Here is a 15,290-nt window from a genome sequence, read left to right on the forward strand (position 1 = left end):
CTCCAGTACAGTGTATCCAAGAAATGACATCATAGGACAAACGTGCAACTTTAAGACATCATGTATTAGGATTTCGTTCGCCAAACACACGTCACATGAGATGGTTCAAGTTGACTAAACATTTCAGTACACACCTAATAGATAATGACTTACTTTCTTGGAGAATACATCTGTGGGCTCCTAATCTATCTGTGAAAATTCCAAGATGAGGTTTGGTATCAACTAGGGCAGAAGGGCCTTGACCTGAAATGAAAAAATAATATATATATATATATATATATATATATATATATATATATATATATATATATATATATATATATATATATATATATATATATATATATTAAGAAGGCGGTAAGAGCATTTTGAAATATAGATTTTTTTTTAAAAACTGGAAGCGATAACCAGAAGTGTGTTTAAGTGGAGGGTGATAAGTTGCGAACACTGTGTAGATGTGGGGAGTTGTGTGTGAAGTTTGTTTATATGTGGGGAGTTGTGTGAAGTTTGTTTATATGTGTGGAGTTGTGTGTGAAGTTTATTTATACGTGGGGAGGTGTGTGTGAAGTTTGTTTATATGTGGGGAGTTGTGTGAAGTTTGTTTATACGTGGGGAGTTGTGTGTGAAGTTTGTTTATATGTGGGGAGGTGTGTGAAGTTTGTTTATATGTGGGGAGTTGTGTGTGAAGTTTGTTTATATGTGGGGAGTTGTGTGTGAAGTTTGTTTATATGTGGGGAGTTGTGTGTGAAGTTTGTTTATACGTGGGGAGGTGTGTGTGAAGTTTGTTTATATGTGGGGAGGTGTGTGAAGTTTGTTTATATGTGGGGAGTTGTGTGTGAAGTTTGTTTATATGTGGGGAAATGTGTGTCTGGAGGTTGTATATGTAGATGTGTGAAGATTTGTTTATCTGTGGGAAGTTGTGTCTGAAAGTTGTGTACATGTGGGAGAGTTGTGTGAAAGTTATACGTGTGGTGAAGTTGTGTTGATATGAAGGTTGTGTACATGTGGGAGAGTTGTGTGCGTATGGCCTGGGGGTATATTAAGACAACTGTGTTGATTCAAATAGAAATAGTGTTATATTGACTGATTTTCTATTCAAACACGTATTCTGGTGTAAATAGAAATTGAATTCAAACATTATATATTAATTGCTATACCCACAAAATCTATCAATCATCTCTCTCTCTCTCAGCCAACTAGCACAAATCGAACTGGTGTACCGAAGGACGACATTTAGGAAACACATGTGTATGCCCAGTATGTGTGTGGGGTTGAGGGGGGAGATTATTGAAGGTCAGTCTACTGGGCCTGAGATCGATATGGCGTTAACGGATGAACACAAGACCCAAATTCAATGTCCAGATAAACTGATCTATCATTGTGGGCATACAAGCAATAAAGTGCAGCAATAATGCCAATGAAGATTAACTTAGCCCTAGGAGGACACTGTAGAACAAGACAAGACACAGATCGGCAGCTACTTAGCTAAGTAGTCTACTTGTGCTCCGATTACATAGAGACAAGTGAGCTGATGCAAGTGTCGCTAGCATTGAAATCTGGGTAATTTATTTGATCTTTTCCTGTCTGTCTGTGAGAGATGTTGAGTATAACTTTGTGCCAGGTTATATCGAGGATAAATCATGTCTAGTGTTTACAGAGCGATAAGTTTTCTTGGAAGTGATCATACATAGCAAACTAGTGTTCTACAAGCATGTCAATAATAACCTTACAAAAACATGGTCAATCTTTCAAACACCGCTTGTGACACCTGGTTTACGAAGTAACACCCCCCCCCCTCCCCCGGTACTGTTAAAGTGAATCCAAGAAAACACTGAAGTAGAACTGTGCTGGTACAAGACTATTAAAACCCACTCCCCTAAGTTTCTACAGTGAGCACTTGTCTTTGACTATTGAGTCAAATAGTCTTTCTGAAACCTTGAAGTATTGTCTATCCTTTGTTTGAAACGTTCTAGGTAACCACTTACTTTTCTTCTTGCTTGTTATTCTTGTATTTGTGTGTTAGGTCAAAGAACATTTGAGAAATACATTCTCTGGCTACAAAACTTTTGAAACACTCCAGTATCTATCCAGTCTTATAGTAGTCTCTCTGTTTACAACTAATGAACTTCTCAATAAAAGTCTATTTGATAACAGTACAGATTGTCACGAGCATATAGATAACCTTACTGTCAGTAGCGGGAAAAATCCATAACAGGACACTCCTTGACTGATTGACCAACTCCATAGTAGGCAATGTGCTTTCAGAAAGTCGGTGTGATAAACGGACATGATTTTTGTCTTGCGTCAAATGCAGGAAAAATGCAGGGAACATTTGACAAAAAGAATCGCGATGGCTTGTGGAGGATTCTATTTCGGCTAGGATGCCCTCCAAGATTCATAGCTATTCTGAAACAACTGCATGAGGGTCAAAAAGGTCAGATCAGATACAATGGTGACCTATCAGCTCTTTTGTAATGACGCGAAGCAGTGTTGCGTGCTAGCTCCAGCACTCTTAGCAAAATTCCTTGGAGCAAAGTTAAATAAATTGAAGCTCCGATGGCAGCATTTAATATAGGACGCTTGCTCCCACATACACAAACTCAATAGATAATTGATACTGAACTGCTAAAGGCGGACGATTGAGTCCTTCTTGCACACACCGAACAGGAGCTTCATCTTGCTGCCTATGGATCTGCTGATGCTGCTGACTTGTTTGACCTGTCCATCAACCTAAACAAATAAAATGTAGGTCATGCTTCAGAAGTCCCCAATCGGAACTAACCCAGCTACACAAATCAATGTGAATATCCATCTCTTTAATGTAGTTAACCACTTTACACACTTAACAATGTTCTGCAGGAGGCCGGTGTGAACAGTATAGAAGTACTAATTACATTTTGACTATTGCGCAAGGTCAGACACATGTCCCACATGGGACACGACCGCTTGCCAAAGGGGATCTTCTTTGGCGAGCTCAAAAGAGGATGACGCAACAGAAGTCTCTCCCGAAAAAGCTCTTGTTGAAGACAGGCGCAGAAGACGAAAAGAAAACTTAAATAGACCGCCGACGGACAACAGCTTTGTCTGCATAAGTGGAGAAAAATATGCAGGTGGCAACTGGGTTTGTGGTGAAATACTGCACTCATTCTAAATCTTCAGAATCGAGGACATTGCATTTATAGAGAATGAAAATTGTAAGAGAAACATGAATACAAGAATTATGAACGGAGCAGCCAAAAACCTTTGCAATACTCAGATTGGACGGAGAGTAACATTGGGGGGGGGGGGGGGGGGGAAAGGGGAGGGAGAGAGAGAGAGAGAGAAAGGAATGATAATCTTAATACTGTAAGATTTATCTCCCTTTTCGATATCCAACATAATAATTAATTGCCACTATTTAATGAACTATTCTTTTAAAATTATTTCATGCTTTGTTAGGCACAATGGATAATAACTTGATCCGAGACTGGGAAGTTGGATACGTAACGTATTCCAAATGTGTACCCCAGAGACAGACCACAGTGAATTGTAAACCAATAGTTGGACAATTTCCTTGCTAGTTGAACCAATGTATTGAACTTGCGCAGCAGGAACAACATTTCAAACAGTCGGACTCTGAATAGTGCACATTTGCCAACAAGACTCAAAACTAGACCGTGTAATCACTTTGGTTCTCAACAGGAAACGAGTCTTTTTACTGTGAACTGACTTTAAGAACTCGATCACATGTCATTTGTTTCTGACAACTCGAAATGTATCAGAAACTTGGCTGCTAAATAAATGATTTAAAAAAAAGCTACAAGCAACAAGTAACAGGGGCACTTGTACTAGCTAAACAGTAGACCTTAGAGCGTTTCAAATCATTTTCAATCCGTCAATCGGAGCCGGTATATGGCATTGACTAGGTGGAAAATTAGTTATAATCATTTGGAGCGAGTATCTTTCAACAAATTACATGACATTCTTCTTATCTTTCAACAAATTACATGACATTCATTTTTTTTCTCATAAGAAATTGAAACAAACCAAAACTAGTAATCGGACACTACAAGCTTCACACAGCAGATACTGGCCCGTGTATGTAAACTTGACGAAGACTAGCCCTAGGAATGAAACACTTTTCTAATTACAACTTCATTAAAACTGAGCTTAAAGTGCACAACTTCATTAGCAACGAAATGGCTGCATGTAGGTAACTCTAAAAACAACTTAGAACAAAAGTGCATAAGAATTATACACAACAAGAACTGCAAATAGAAGGGTGTAAAAATAAAACAAATTAAATAAACAACAACATTAAGTCACGTGATTTAAAGATATTTCTTCCAAAGAGGAATGCTGGAAAGCTCTAACGGGACCATATCACTTCTTAGCTAGAAACTGTAAACTAATATTTGTACAAGTGAGGGGATGGATAGGTACATTGGACAGCACAACTTATCTAAACACAAAGTCTCATGTTAAACCCACACTTTAAACAAAAGATATTCTGAATACATCTACATCTACTCGCACAGAGACGGTCATTACGTCAAGTACTGTCAATGATTTCATTTGGAAACAATGAGGATATAACTCCTTTTCCTTCCCTCTCTCTCTCTCTTTAGTTTGGTGTTCCTGTGTTTATTAGATCGTGGGAAGATTTTCTGTAATGTGATGTCAAGGGTTTGTGTGTGGAAATGAAAAGGGAAAGGGGCGGGGGTGTCGTAAACCCTGAACAGAACTGACGCGCACTGAACATGTCACTTCCAGGCCCGGGTAGGTGTGTGTGTACTACTGAGTGTGTACAAGAGAGGGCTCAAGGAGAGCTACACGCGAAGCTACTTGTGTGACTTGTACACTGGAACAGTAATCAGTTGTAACCTTTTGCCAGATAGCTTCAACTTCACACTATGGTTTGTAAACTAGTTGTATTTTATAATGTAGTCTGTCTATAATCTATATGGATCCGTCTAGAGAGACAATGTATGCGCGCACATAGAAAAAACGACTGGTGTTGACTGTTTTGTCGGGACAGACTCTGCTGTGCACGATTTTAGAGCGGCAAACTTAACCACAGTTCGTGCTTGACAAGGACTTTGTCTTTGAATCTTAGCGCTATCAGGCCAACGTTCTTTCTAAACCCGCCTAGGTCCATTGGCGAGGAGATGATTACGTACAGGTCGACATGTTGAAGTCACATTCTCTTTTTATTTAGGAATACAACAAGGTCGTGCTAGCGAAACAGACATACGAAGGAGAAACTACCTCAGATAAATCCTACATTCAACTGAGAGAAAATCTGTGAAATATCTTACAATCAACAGAGAGAAAATCTGTGAAATATCTTACAATCAACAGAGAGAAAATCTGTGAAATATCTTACAATCAACAGAGAGAAAATCTGTGAAATATCTTACAATCAACAGAGAGAAAATCTGTGAAATATCTTACATCAACAGAGAGAAAATCTGTGAAATATCTTACAATCAACAGAGAGACTGTGAAACATCTTACAATCAGCAGAGAGAGACTCTCTTACACTGGCTTTGGGTAGCTGAGTAAGTTGGAAGGCAAAATGTTCTCTCTCTCTACATAGAAATGAACTTCACACTGGATAGGTCTAATGCAGACAGAAGCAAGGAGCTTACCAACCACGTACCTATAATAATAAGCTGTAGGTAGCGGAACTTCCATTAGTTAGTTTACTAGGATGCAACTAATAATACCGTCTACATCTTTGGATGTATATTACATGCTATTAGTTAATGATAATACTTAAGGTCATGTATCTCATGATGTAAACAAAAAATTCATTAGAGATAGCTTTGGCACAATGCCATATACACCGAATACGCCATGAGTTTACTGAACACTAAGCCGCCTTTTGTTGCTAAAAAATAGAAAAAGTATCCTTTTAGGTCGCTCAGAAAGTCTCCCTTAATGTAACTCTCGGAGTATCCCCAATCTAATAGTTTTGGTAGTGAAGAGTATCAGGTGTCACCAAACGCGTCAAGCTGCAGGCCTTTGGTCCGATGACACAGTCAAGATGTAAGCGAAGTGTCCAGGAGAGATGCATGTTCGTGTCACCAGCTGCTTTAGGTGTGGAGAAATAGATGTACCGGTACAACATGTCAAATATGTTAGGGAGGGGGGGGGGGAGTTGAATGGCGTCAGAAAGAATAGAGCGAACAATTTCAGCCGTGTCTGCAGTAAGCAAGCAAAGTGTGACTTAAGCAGTGTGAACATGAACATGACAAACTCACAAAACGTTGGTCTGAAAATAGAACAGTACATTTGTGGAAGCTACAACAATCTATTTCAATAACTGCCTGCTACAACATCTACAGATGTTTGAATGCAGGATCTTTTGGTGTTGCCTTTAATAGTATACAAAATAGTAAATACGATTAGGAAATGACCGTAAATAATTTGGATGCTATAGAAGTTTAAACATAATAAAGGTACACTATGTCGAAAGTTGACGATTATAGTCAGTAAGGATAACTAAGGAGAAATTGCATGTCAAAGTAGATCATATTACTCTAATATCCACTGAAGCAACAGAATTTAGATCTATGTTCAGGAAATAATTGTTAACAAGTAGGCCTAGAAACGTTTCGCATGAAATACTTGAGAGCTCGATTGGAGTGAATCAGAATAAATTAATAAATAAATTGGAGTCAGAAGTGGACATGAACAATAAACTCTCTAAAAACACACATTTTGTTTATCATCATCAGTACTTTTAGCTTGTCTGTGAAGTATTCACTTTTGTGTATATTGGATTCTCTTTTGTTTATCTTACAATTCCCTTTTCTTTATCTGTGAATTCAGTTGTGTTTCTCTGTGAATTCATTTGTATTCATAAGAATTCCCTTTTGTTTATCTGTGATTCCCTAGAGTTTATCTTTGATTCCCCTTTTTTGGTATCCATCCCGACATCTCTGAAATATTACAATACATATGGCTTGGTTGTCATGGCACGTATGACAAGGAAATACTCCAGTTGAAGGACATATAGAGGCATAGACACGTGGGTGGTTGAAAAGTTAGATTCAAATGGAAGTGAACAATATCTGAGATAACTATCAATGTCACGCGTGCGAGCCGTGAAATGTCAAAGATAAAATCAAAACCCAGGCAATTTTCTCCGTCCTATATTCTTGGAAAACGATGCCAGCCAGCCCCCCCCTCCCACCTTTGTAAAGAAAGACTATCATTTGTAACAATTAGATTTCTTCTTCACCTGTTTGATGAGCTATTTCTGGAGTAGAGTTTAAACTACACCTCTACATGAGTCTGCTGATAAACGATCTGCACATTACAGTTGTTGTCTTAAGCATTTCAAAAGGATGTCTCCTAATCAAGGAGTTGAATGATTGGGTGAAAGGAAGCTGGCAATGTGTGCTGCCACTGAACTGAAGCATCGACCACATTGTGTATTTGCTGACATAGATTACAACTGTAATGTAGCGATATGTTCAGAGACACACAGAGAGAAAGATTTTAAAAGTAAGAGAGCGAGTGAGACAGAGAGGGAGAGACGAGAGGGGGAGAGAGAGGGAGAGAAGGGGAAATTGAAAGAGAGAAGATTAGAGAAGAGGCAAGGATACCGATACGACATTTTAGGCTGGAGCACACACACACGCACAGACAGAGAGAGAGAGAGGAAAAAGAAGTGAGGGTTGAAGAAACAAAGAGAGATGTAAAAAAAAAAAAATCAACATATTTCGATTAGAATCTCTTAGCATATTTGTTTCTGTTCAGCTCCAGTGTGTGTGTGTGTGTGTGAGTGCTGGTATGTCTGGAGGTATGTACATGCGCATTACTGGATTGCAAGGTTGTTACGAATTGATCAAGTGTTTGACTCAAGAAAGAAACAAATCAAACTCATGCATTTATAGAGTTCAGGAGAGAAGCCGCCAAGTTTTGTGAAGACGATATAACGCGTGAATCCACTGCGTCATTCTATTTCCGGACAGCTGCTTGAACGTGTTTGAACTTTTCAATGTGCCAGAAAATATTTGAATTGGATCTAAACGTTGATTTTATTTCAAAACATTTTAAAATGTTAGAAGAAAAAACGTCAGACACATTGACAGGCACAGAATATTTTAATTGCGTTCAGCGCGAGAACAAATCCGATATTGATCATTTAATTAGCACGTGACATGACCGTTTCTATGTTCTCAGACTGAAAGAGAATCTTTAGAAACAGTAGAAAATCAAAATAGTCGTAAGTAACATCAGGCTCAATACAATCCATAGATTTCACGCTTGTGTTTTAATATTTACAAGGACAAATTAGAATACAATTTTTGGAATCAAAAACAAATTGGTGGTGTAAAGTAGGACAAAGAATATGTTACCAAAAATATAAAGGTTAGATAAACAAGTAATGAACAGGTTACATAAACAAGTAATGAACAGGTTAGATAAACAAATAATGAACAGGTTACATAAACAAGTAATGAACAGGTTAGATAAACAAATAATGAACAAGTTACACACAAAAAATAATGAACAGGTTACACAACAAAAATAATGAACGGGATACATAAACAAGTAATGAACAGGTTAGATAAACAAATAATGAACAGGCTACACAAAAAAATAATGAACAGGTTACACAAAAAAAAAATAATGAACAGGTTAGATATACAAATAATGAACAGGTTACACAAAAAAAAAATAATGAACAGGTTAGATATACAAATAATGAACAGGTTACACAAAAAAAAATTTAAAAAATAATGAACAGGTTACACAAAAAAAAAAATAAAAAAAATAATGAACAGGTTAGATAAACAAATAGTGAACAGGTTAGATATACAAATAATGAACAGGTTACACACAAAAAAAAAATTAAAAAATAATGAACAGGTTCCACAAAAAAAATGATGAACAGGTTAGATAAACAAAATATGAACAGGTTACACACAAAAAATAAATAACAGGTTAGATAAACAAATAATGAACAGGTTAGATAAACAAATAATGAACAGGTTACACAAAAAAAAATGAACAGGTTAGATAAACAAATAATGAACAGGTTACACACAAAAAATAATGAACAGGTTCCACAAAAAAAAAATAATGAACAGGTTACACACAAAAAATAATGAACAGGTTAGATAAAAAAATAATGAACAGGTTACACAAAAAAATAATGAACAGGTTAGATAAACAAATAATGAACAGGTTACAAAAAAATAATGAACAGGTTACACACAAAAAATAATGAACAGGTTACACAAAAAAAAATGAACAGGTGACACAAAAAATAATGAACAGGTTAGATAAAGAAGATAATGAACAGGTTAGATGATTGTGTTCAGGAAGAGGCACAGTTCAAATGGTGCTATCAACTAATCGTATGCTCTAAAGTTTTTTCAATCATTTTAACCGTGGCTTCCGAGCAGACATATTTCTCTTCTTCCTTCCATTGCAAGTGTAAAGCAACAAGTATCACGCCTACATTGAAGTTCTGTTGACATCCTTCCAACTTCTACATACAAAATCAATTGCAGCACCTGTGCACACACTAGTCTAAGTTTTAGTGATCAAACAAAGCGGTTTCCGTATTCAATCAAAAGGTTTCACTTTCAAAAGACTAAAAGTTGACGATGCACCTAAATTTAGCAAGCTACAAAATATAAGGAAATCAGATTTTCAATAACTTTTCTAATTTTAGAGAGATCTAACGACTCTTCTTATAATTTCTTTTTCTAATAACCTTTTTTTTTTGTTCAAAATTAATTGTTCCAATGTTCCCATGAGGTCAAGGCGTTACTGGTGTTTCCATGTAACAGCCTTACAGTGTCCAGATGACTCCCGATATGCTTTGCTATGGTCTACTGTTTGGTCAGGTGAATGCCCTGGAAGTGCGCACATGAAAGATGCAAGATAACATTAGCCTGACAGATTTGCCCTACTTCAGCGTTGACAATTTGGAAATAAACAAACAGCTTCAACTTTCACATCTTGCAAGGAAAGAGGAGGGAACTCAGCGTATTCTACGTATCAATGTCCACAAAGCAGGATACGGTCAGATACAGCTTGGTCCAACATTTTTTGTCTGACTCATCTAGATGTACAAAGATCACAAACATTATACAACAATTCTTGTCAGATTAACAAAGTCAACTAAACAATACAGTGTGACTTTCAGTCAATTAAACCCATCTTTTCTATTGGTTCAAGGCACTATTAAAAGCACTAGATGTATGCGTCGAAGCACGGTGTATGTTTCCTAAGGGAACTAGTCTCAAAAACAACTGTGCTCATGTAAGAAAGACATGCCGATAGTGGTGCATGGAGCGATTCCCATTCGTCTATCTCTACGGCTGTGTCGGACTTCTTTCCTCGGCTTACCTAGCTTGCTATTTCTTACAGAAACTACTGCAGCCTCTGCCAGCATCCTTATTTGTTTCGCTATCGTAGACTCCAGACCTGATTAAAATATCAATAAATCCACAAGACATGTTAGTCCACGAGACATGTTAGCAAAAGCTGATACAGTTACCATGGTGAGATTTAAGTTTTAAATTGAATTACCCTAAGTCAGCCAAGTAGCTAAGACACTTCACGGCTGTCAAAATAAGTGACCATGAGACAGCAGACATAAACTTAAGGTACGAAATCCTTAATAATGTCCCTTCATCGCCTCCATTCTAAGACATTTCAATTGACCATTAACTGAGACCTACAATACTTGTTTATTTGTATTTGCGACAGTTCCACTTGTTCACACAAAAGAGAGAATATAGTTTGAAGGCCAGCTAGAATGCGAGATATAAAATAGTATGCTTCATGCCGCACCAGATCTTGATCTTTCTACTTAGGTTGTCAAACACTGGGCGCTCTTTCTTTCTAGACTTGCTTAACCTGAGCACGCAAACCATTCATATTTCCTTTAACAGTTTGTCATGAAAACTGACCATTCGTTGACTAGATAGATCAAGTGTCCAAAGATTATCATCTCGTATTGCGATCAGGTTTTGACGGAAATAGAATTCATGACTAATGACCGAAACAAATACTTTATGTGTTGACTATTTCTTAAGTCTCAATACATGATTAGTACTAGCTCTACCACCAACATGTCTCTCTCTAACAAAAGCCCCACATGACTCGAGAAGAACATGTAGCGTTGAATATGTCGAGAACGAGGGAAAACATAAGACCTTCCAGGTGGCCTTTCGATACGATTGTTTAGTTAAGGTTCTCTTACTGCCAGGCTCCCCGATTAGAAGTATCATGCTTGTGACTCGGGACGGACACGCAGAGCAGCATGTTGCAAGGACTCGATGGCAACACTACACAAACAGGTATCAATCACATTAGAGGATGGTCCCTAGGAACTATATTAACAGTAGTAGTTATTTAGATTTACAAAATAAGCCAAGATGATTAAAACTCATATTTTGCTTTTCAGAGTAAACTGGGCAGACGTAAAGGTCATCTGTTTCTATGGCTCACTGTTAACGAGGGTGTCATGTAGCTAGCAGAGCGAGCAATCGCCTTTACTTTCCTAAGGTCAGGTACCCATTAGACTTAGAGTTTGGGAAATCGCAAAATTGTTCCCAAGATTACTTCTTACTTTGGGTCAAGGTTCATATTTTTGACGGTTTCAGACATAAGCCTTGGAAAACGAATACAACAAATAGAACAGTGACTTGCTCTACAAAACATTTTTTTTGTTTTTGTAATTCTTCACCCACAGCTTTCTTGGGAATGACTCCTCTTGAAAAATACCTTTCAATTAGCTAAAACCCACGCTCTCGCTAGGGTAAAAAAAAAAAAAAACTATGACAACGTAATGTTGTTGAGCAAGTTCAACAGTTTTCAGAGAGCGACAGTGGCATTGAAATAGGAACTGGATTTCTTTTCCGTTTGCATTCTCTTAATAAATTGCCAAAGACTCGCCAGTTCTTGTAGAAATGAGCTTTCATTTGCTTCTCCGAGAAATAGACATATATACTAGTCGACCGGCGGCGTAGCATACGCCGCTATTTTGCAGGGCCAGCCTATACAGCAACCTATCCGAACGCAGTGGGCCCCACACTTTCATAGGACCCGCGCTAATTCTAGGTGTAAATTATTAAATTAAACCATTTTATAACTTATAACAGATTTCTCGAGGCCGCCTGATTTACCAGGAGCTCCTGGAAATCTCCTGAAATTGCAAAATATATGAAAAAGTCATGGAAATCTCCGAAAATTATTTAAAATCTTTTGAAAACTCATATATAATAAAGTCACTATTGCGGAACAGTTTGCAGCTACTTTTAGTTTTGAATTTTTTGCTCCGTAATTGTTAGACCTCTGGAAAAACTAAAAGTACCTAGGCGTTGCCCATCCATTTTCCGATAAAAAGGACACATTGTTTAGTTTTTCAACACATATTTAAATTTAAAAATTCAACTCGACTGAGATATGGTCAGTCACAATTACGGAACAGGATTTTTTAAGAAGTCACAATTGCGGAACACGGTAAAAATGTCGGAACAAAGCCTATATAAAGTCTTATATAATACTTGAACTCCTTACTATTTACTTTCTTTTTTTTAATTAAAGCTAAAGACACACATTAGATCTAAGACTCACATTTTAGATTCTTTACCTCTTCTTTAATTGTAATTGACGTCACACTACTCTGATTTTCCTTACAAGGTTTATTTTCCACATTCTTTTTTGTTATATTAATATTATATAGGTCTATATGATATTTGATATTATGATTTGTCTACTTTTTTCTGGACGTCTGGTAATCATAAATTCTATATTATATCTAATATTATTCACTAAATGTTTTTAAATTTATGTATACTAATGCAAACTCATATTTAAATTCCGAAAATCCAAATCACTACGTAAATATTAAGCTAATTGCGCAGGTCAAATGAATAACATCCATAGTGTTCCACAATTGTGACTATCTTTAAAAACGTAAAACCTGGGTAAACACCTCCCAATTTTTAAAAAATTGAATTCCAGAAAAATAGCTATGAAATTACGTTTTTTTTCACATCCATTTATAAACCGAAAATTAGGTGTATCATGCAGGTGATGGGTCATTATCATTTTTAAAAAGCCTAAAGCCTTGACCTATGCGGTTCTCCTGGTACGTGAAAAATAATGGACGATTCCACACCTGTCAACTTTAACCTGGAGTCAAAATTAATTTTCTGCTGTTAAAGGAAAACCTGTATATCGAAAATGTAGAGAGAAATGGACCATGCGCAGTACAGTTAGAGTAGTTTAGCAGAAAATTTCAAAATAAAGTAAATTTTAACTAATTTCGACGAGCTGTTCCGCAAACATGCCTGTTCCGCAATAGTGACTCTACTCTAAATCTCATGAAATATATAGACAAAAATTGTCCTTTTGGGGTGTCATTCAATATTGAAAATGCCAATCCTACAGGCGATAAATAAAAACGGAATTATGCATTTGCCGTAATTGTGTAATCTAGTGAAAGAAGCTTCTCGCGCCTCAAACTAATGAAGAATTACTTTAGTTCAACAATTCTCGTAGATAGATTGAAATGTTTTTGAATTTTTGCTATTGAGCGTGATCTATGTAGGAAATAAAATTTTCATGATACACTGTATGACTTCGCTACACGCAAGGCTCGTGAAGTTCGTGGGATAACTCTATCCGCAGAAATAAGAGAGTGATCTTTCCTTTACTTCTTCTTCTCGTCCAAACTCTTGAGCGAAGATTGATTTGTTGATTTGAGGCACATCGGCACAATTTAGGCCATGTCGTGCCTGCAGTCCCTTAAGAACTCTCTCTAAACAACAAGGGCCAGATTCTATACAGTCATATAATTAAAATCAAGGTCTATTCACAGTTAAAATAGTAAAGGTAGTAAAAATTTAAATATTTGGTAAAAATCTAATGTAAATAGTGCATGTTCACAAATTCATAAACCAGATCTTCGTAGATAGCCCCACTTCCCGAATAAAGCCCAGTACCTTCCCAGGGTCGACATTATTAAATAGTGTTTTTAGATTAGTGGCTCTAAAATATTTCGCCCTGACATCCTGGTATCAGGGGAAATCAACGAGGATATGTTCCACGGTGAGGCGAGAGTCACAGTACTCGCAAAGTGGGGGCTCCTCTCTCTTCAGTACAAAAGAGTGCGTGATGTAGGTGTGGCCAATCCTAAGTCTGGACATGGTTGTGCTACCACGCCTTGTCAGACCCTTAGATGTGGGCCGCCACCTGACATCCGCCACAATCTGCCTGAGTTTACTGTGAGTCTCAGCCTCCCATCGGTTCTGCCACTCTCGATAGGTGGCAGAGGCAATACTTTGTCTCAGGTCCGAGTAGGGAATTTGGGTTCCTGACACCGCATGATTTAGGGCTCTCTTTGCTTCTCTGTCTGCGGCTTCGTTTCCCTCAATGCCAACATGGGAGGGGACCCAGATGAAGGTGACATCCCTACGGTCGGCTGTTATTAGGTCCAACAGCTTCAGGCTCTTATGTACCAATGGAATGTCAGTCTTCATCCGCCCCAAAGCTTGCAATGCAGATTTGGAGTCGGAGCAGATAATAAATTTACTCCTTTCTGATGCTTTTACGGCCATAAGTGCAAGCAATATTGCGTGCAATTCGGCCGTAAAGATGGAGCAGCCATCGGGGAGTCTACGGGAGATTGTTTTGTTCCGAAAGGAGCAGGCACACGCGACCTTTCCCTCCATTTTGGATCCGTCTGTGTAGATGGTGCCACAATCTCCGTAGCTCTCCTGCAGTTCCTTAAAGTGGACTTGTAGTATGCTTGGGTCTGTATTTTCTTTTTTGAAATTAAGGAGGGATAAATTTAATTTGGGTTTATTCATTAGCCAAGGAGGATTCTGAGGGGTTTCTATTTTAGAGATTTGGTCAATGGGTGGGGTTAAATTTTGGATGGGTTCTCTCATTCGAAGGCCCAACGGCTGTATGACGTTAGGCCTTCGATTGTATAATTCTACCTCTGTGGGGTTAAATATGGAGTCAAAAGCAGGGTTCGTGGGGTTGGATTTTAGCTTGACTATATACTGCATTGCAAGCTTTTCATTCTTATATCCATGGGGAGTTCTCCAGCCTCCACATGGAGACTTGGGATAGGTGATGTACGAAACGCGCCGAGACAGAGACGCAGGGCAGCATTTTGTATTGGTTCCAGTATTTTTAGGTACGACTTCCTTGCTGCTCCATATATTATGGATCCGTAGTCTAGCTTGGATCGAATTAGACTCCGATAGAGCAGCAGCAAGGTATCTCTGTCAGCTCCCCAGTCCGTATGGCTGAGTACTCTT

At 37.8% G+C, this 15,290-nt stretch overlaps 1 protein-coding gene across 1 annotated transcript in view; it reads right to left on the bottom strand.

Moving 5' to 3' along the window:
* The window catches only part of LOC106054549 (gem-associated protein 5-like), a 199,569-nt gene that overhangs the window by 76,484 nt on the left and 107,795 nt on the right, over positions 1 to 15,290 (bottom strand). The window contains exon 19 of the mRNA XM_056038406.1: positions 154 to 243. Coding sequence (XP_055894381.1) covers positions 154 to 243 — 90 coding nt within the window. The remainder of the gene's footprint in view (positions 1 to 153; positions 244 to 15,290) is intronic.

This window comes from Biomphalaria glabrata, chromosome 8, assembly GCF_947242115.1.
Source record: "Biomphalaria glabrata chromosome 8, xgBioGlab47.1, whole genome shotgun sequence".
Lineage (NCBI taxonomy): Eukaryota > Metazoa > Mollusca > Gastropoda > Planorbidae > Biomphalaria > Biomphalaria glabrata.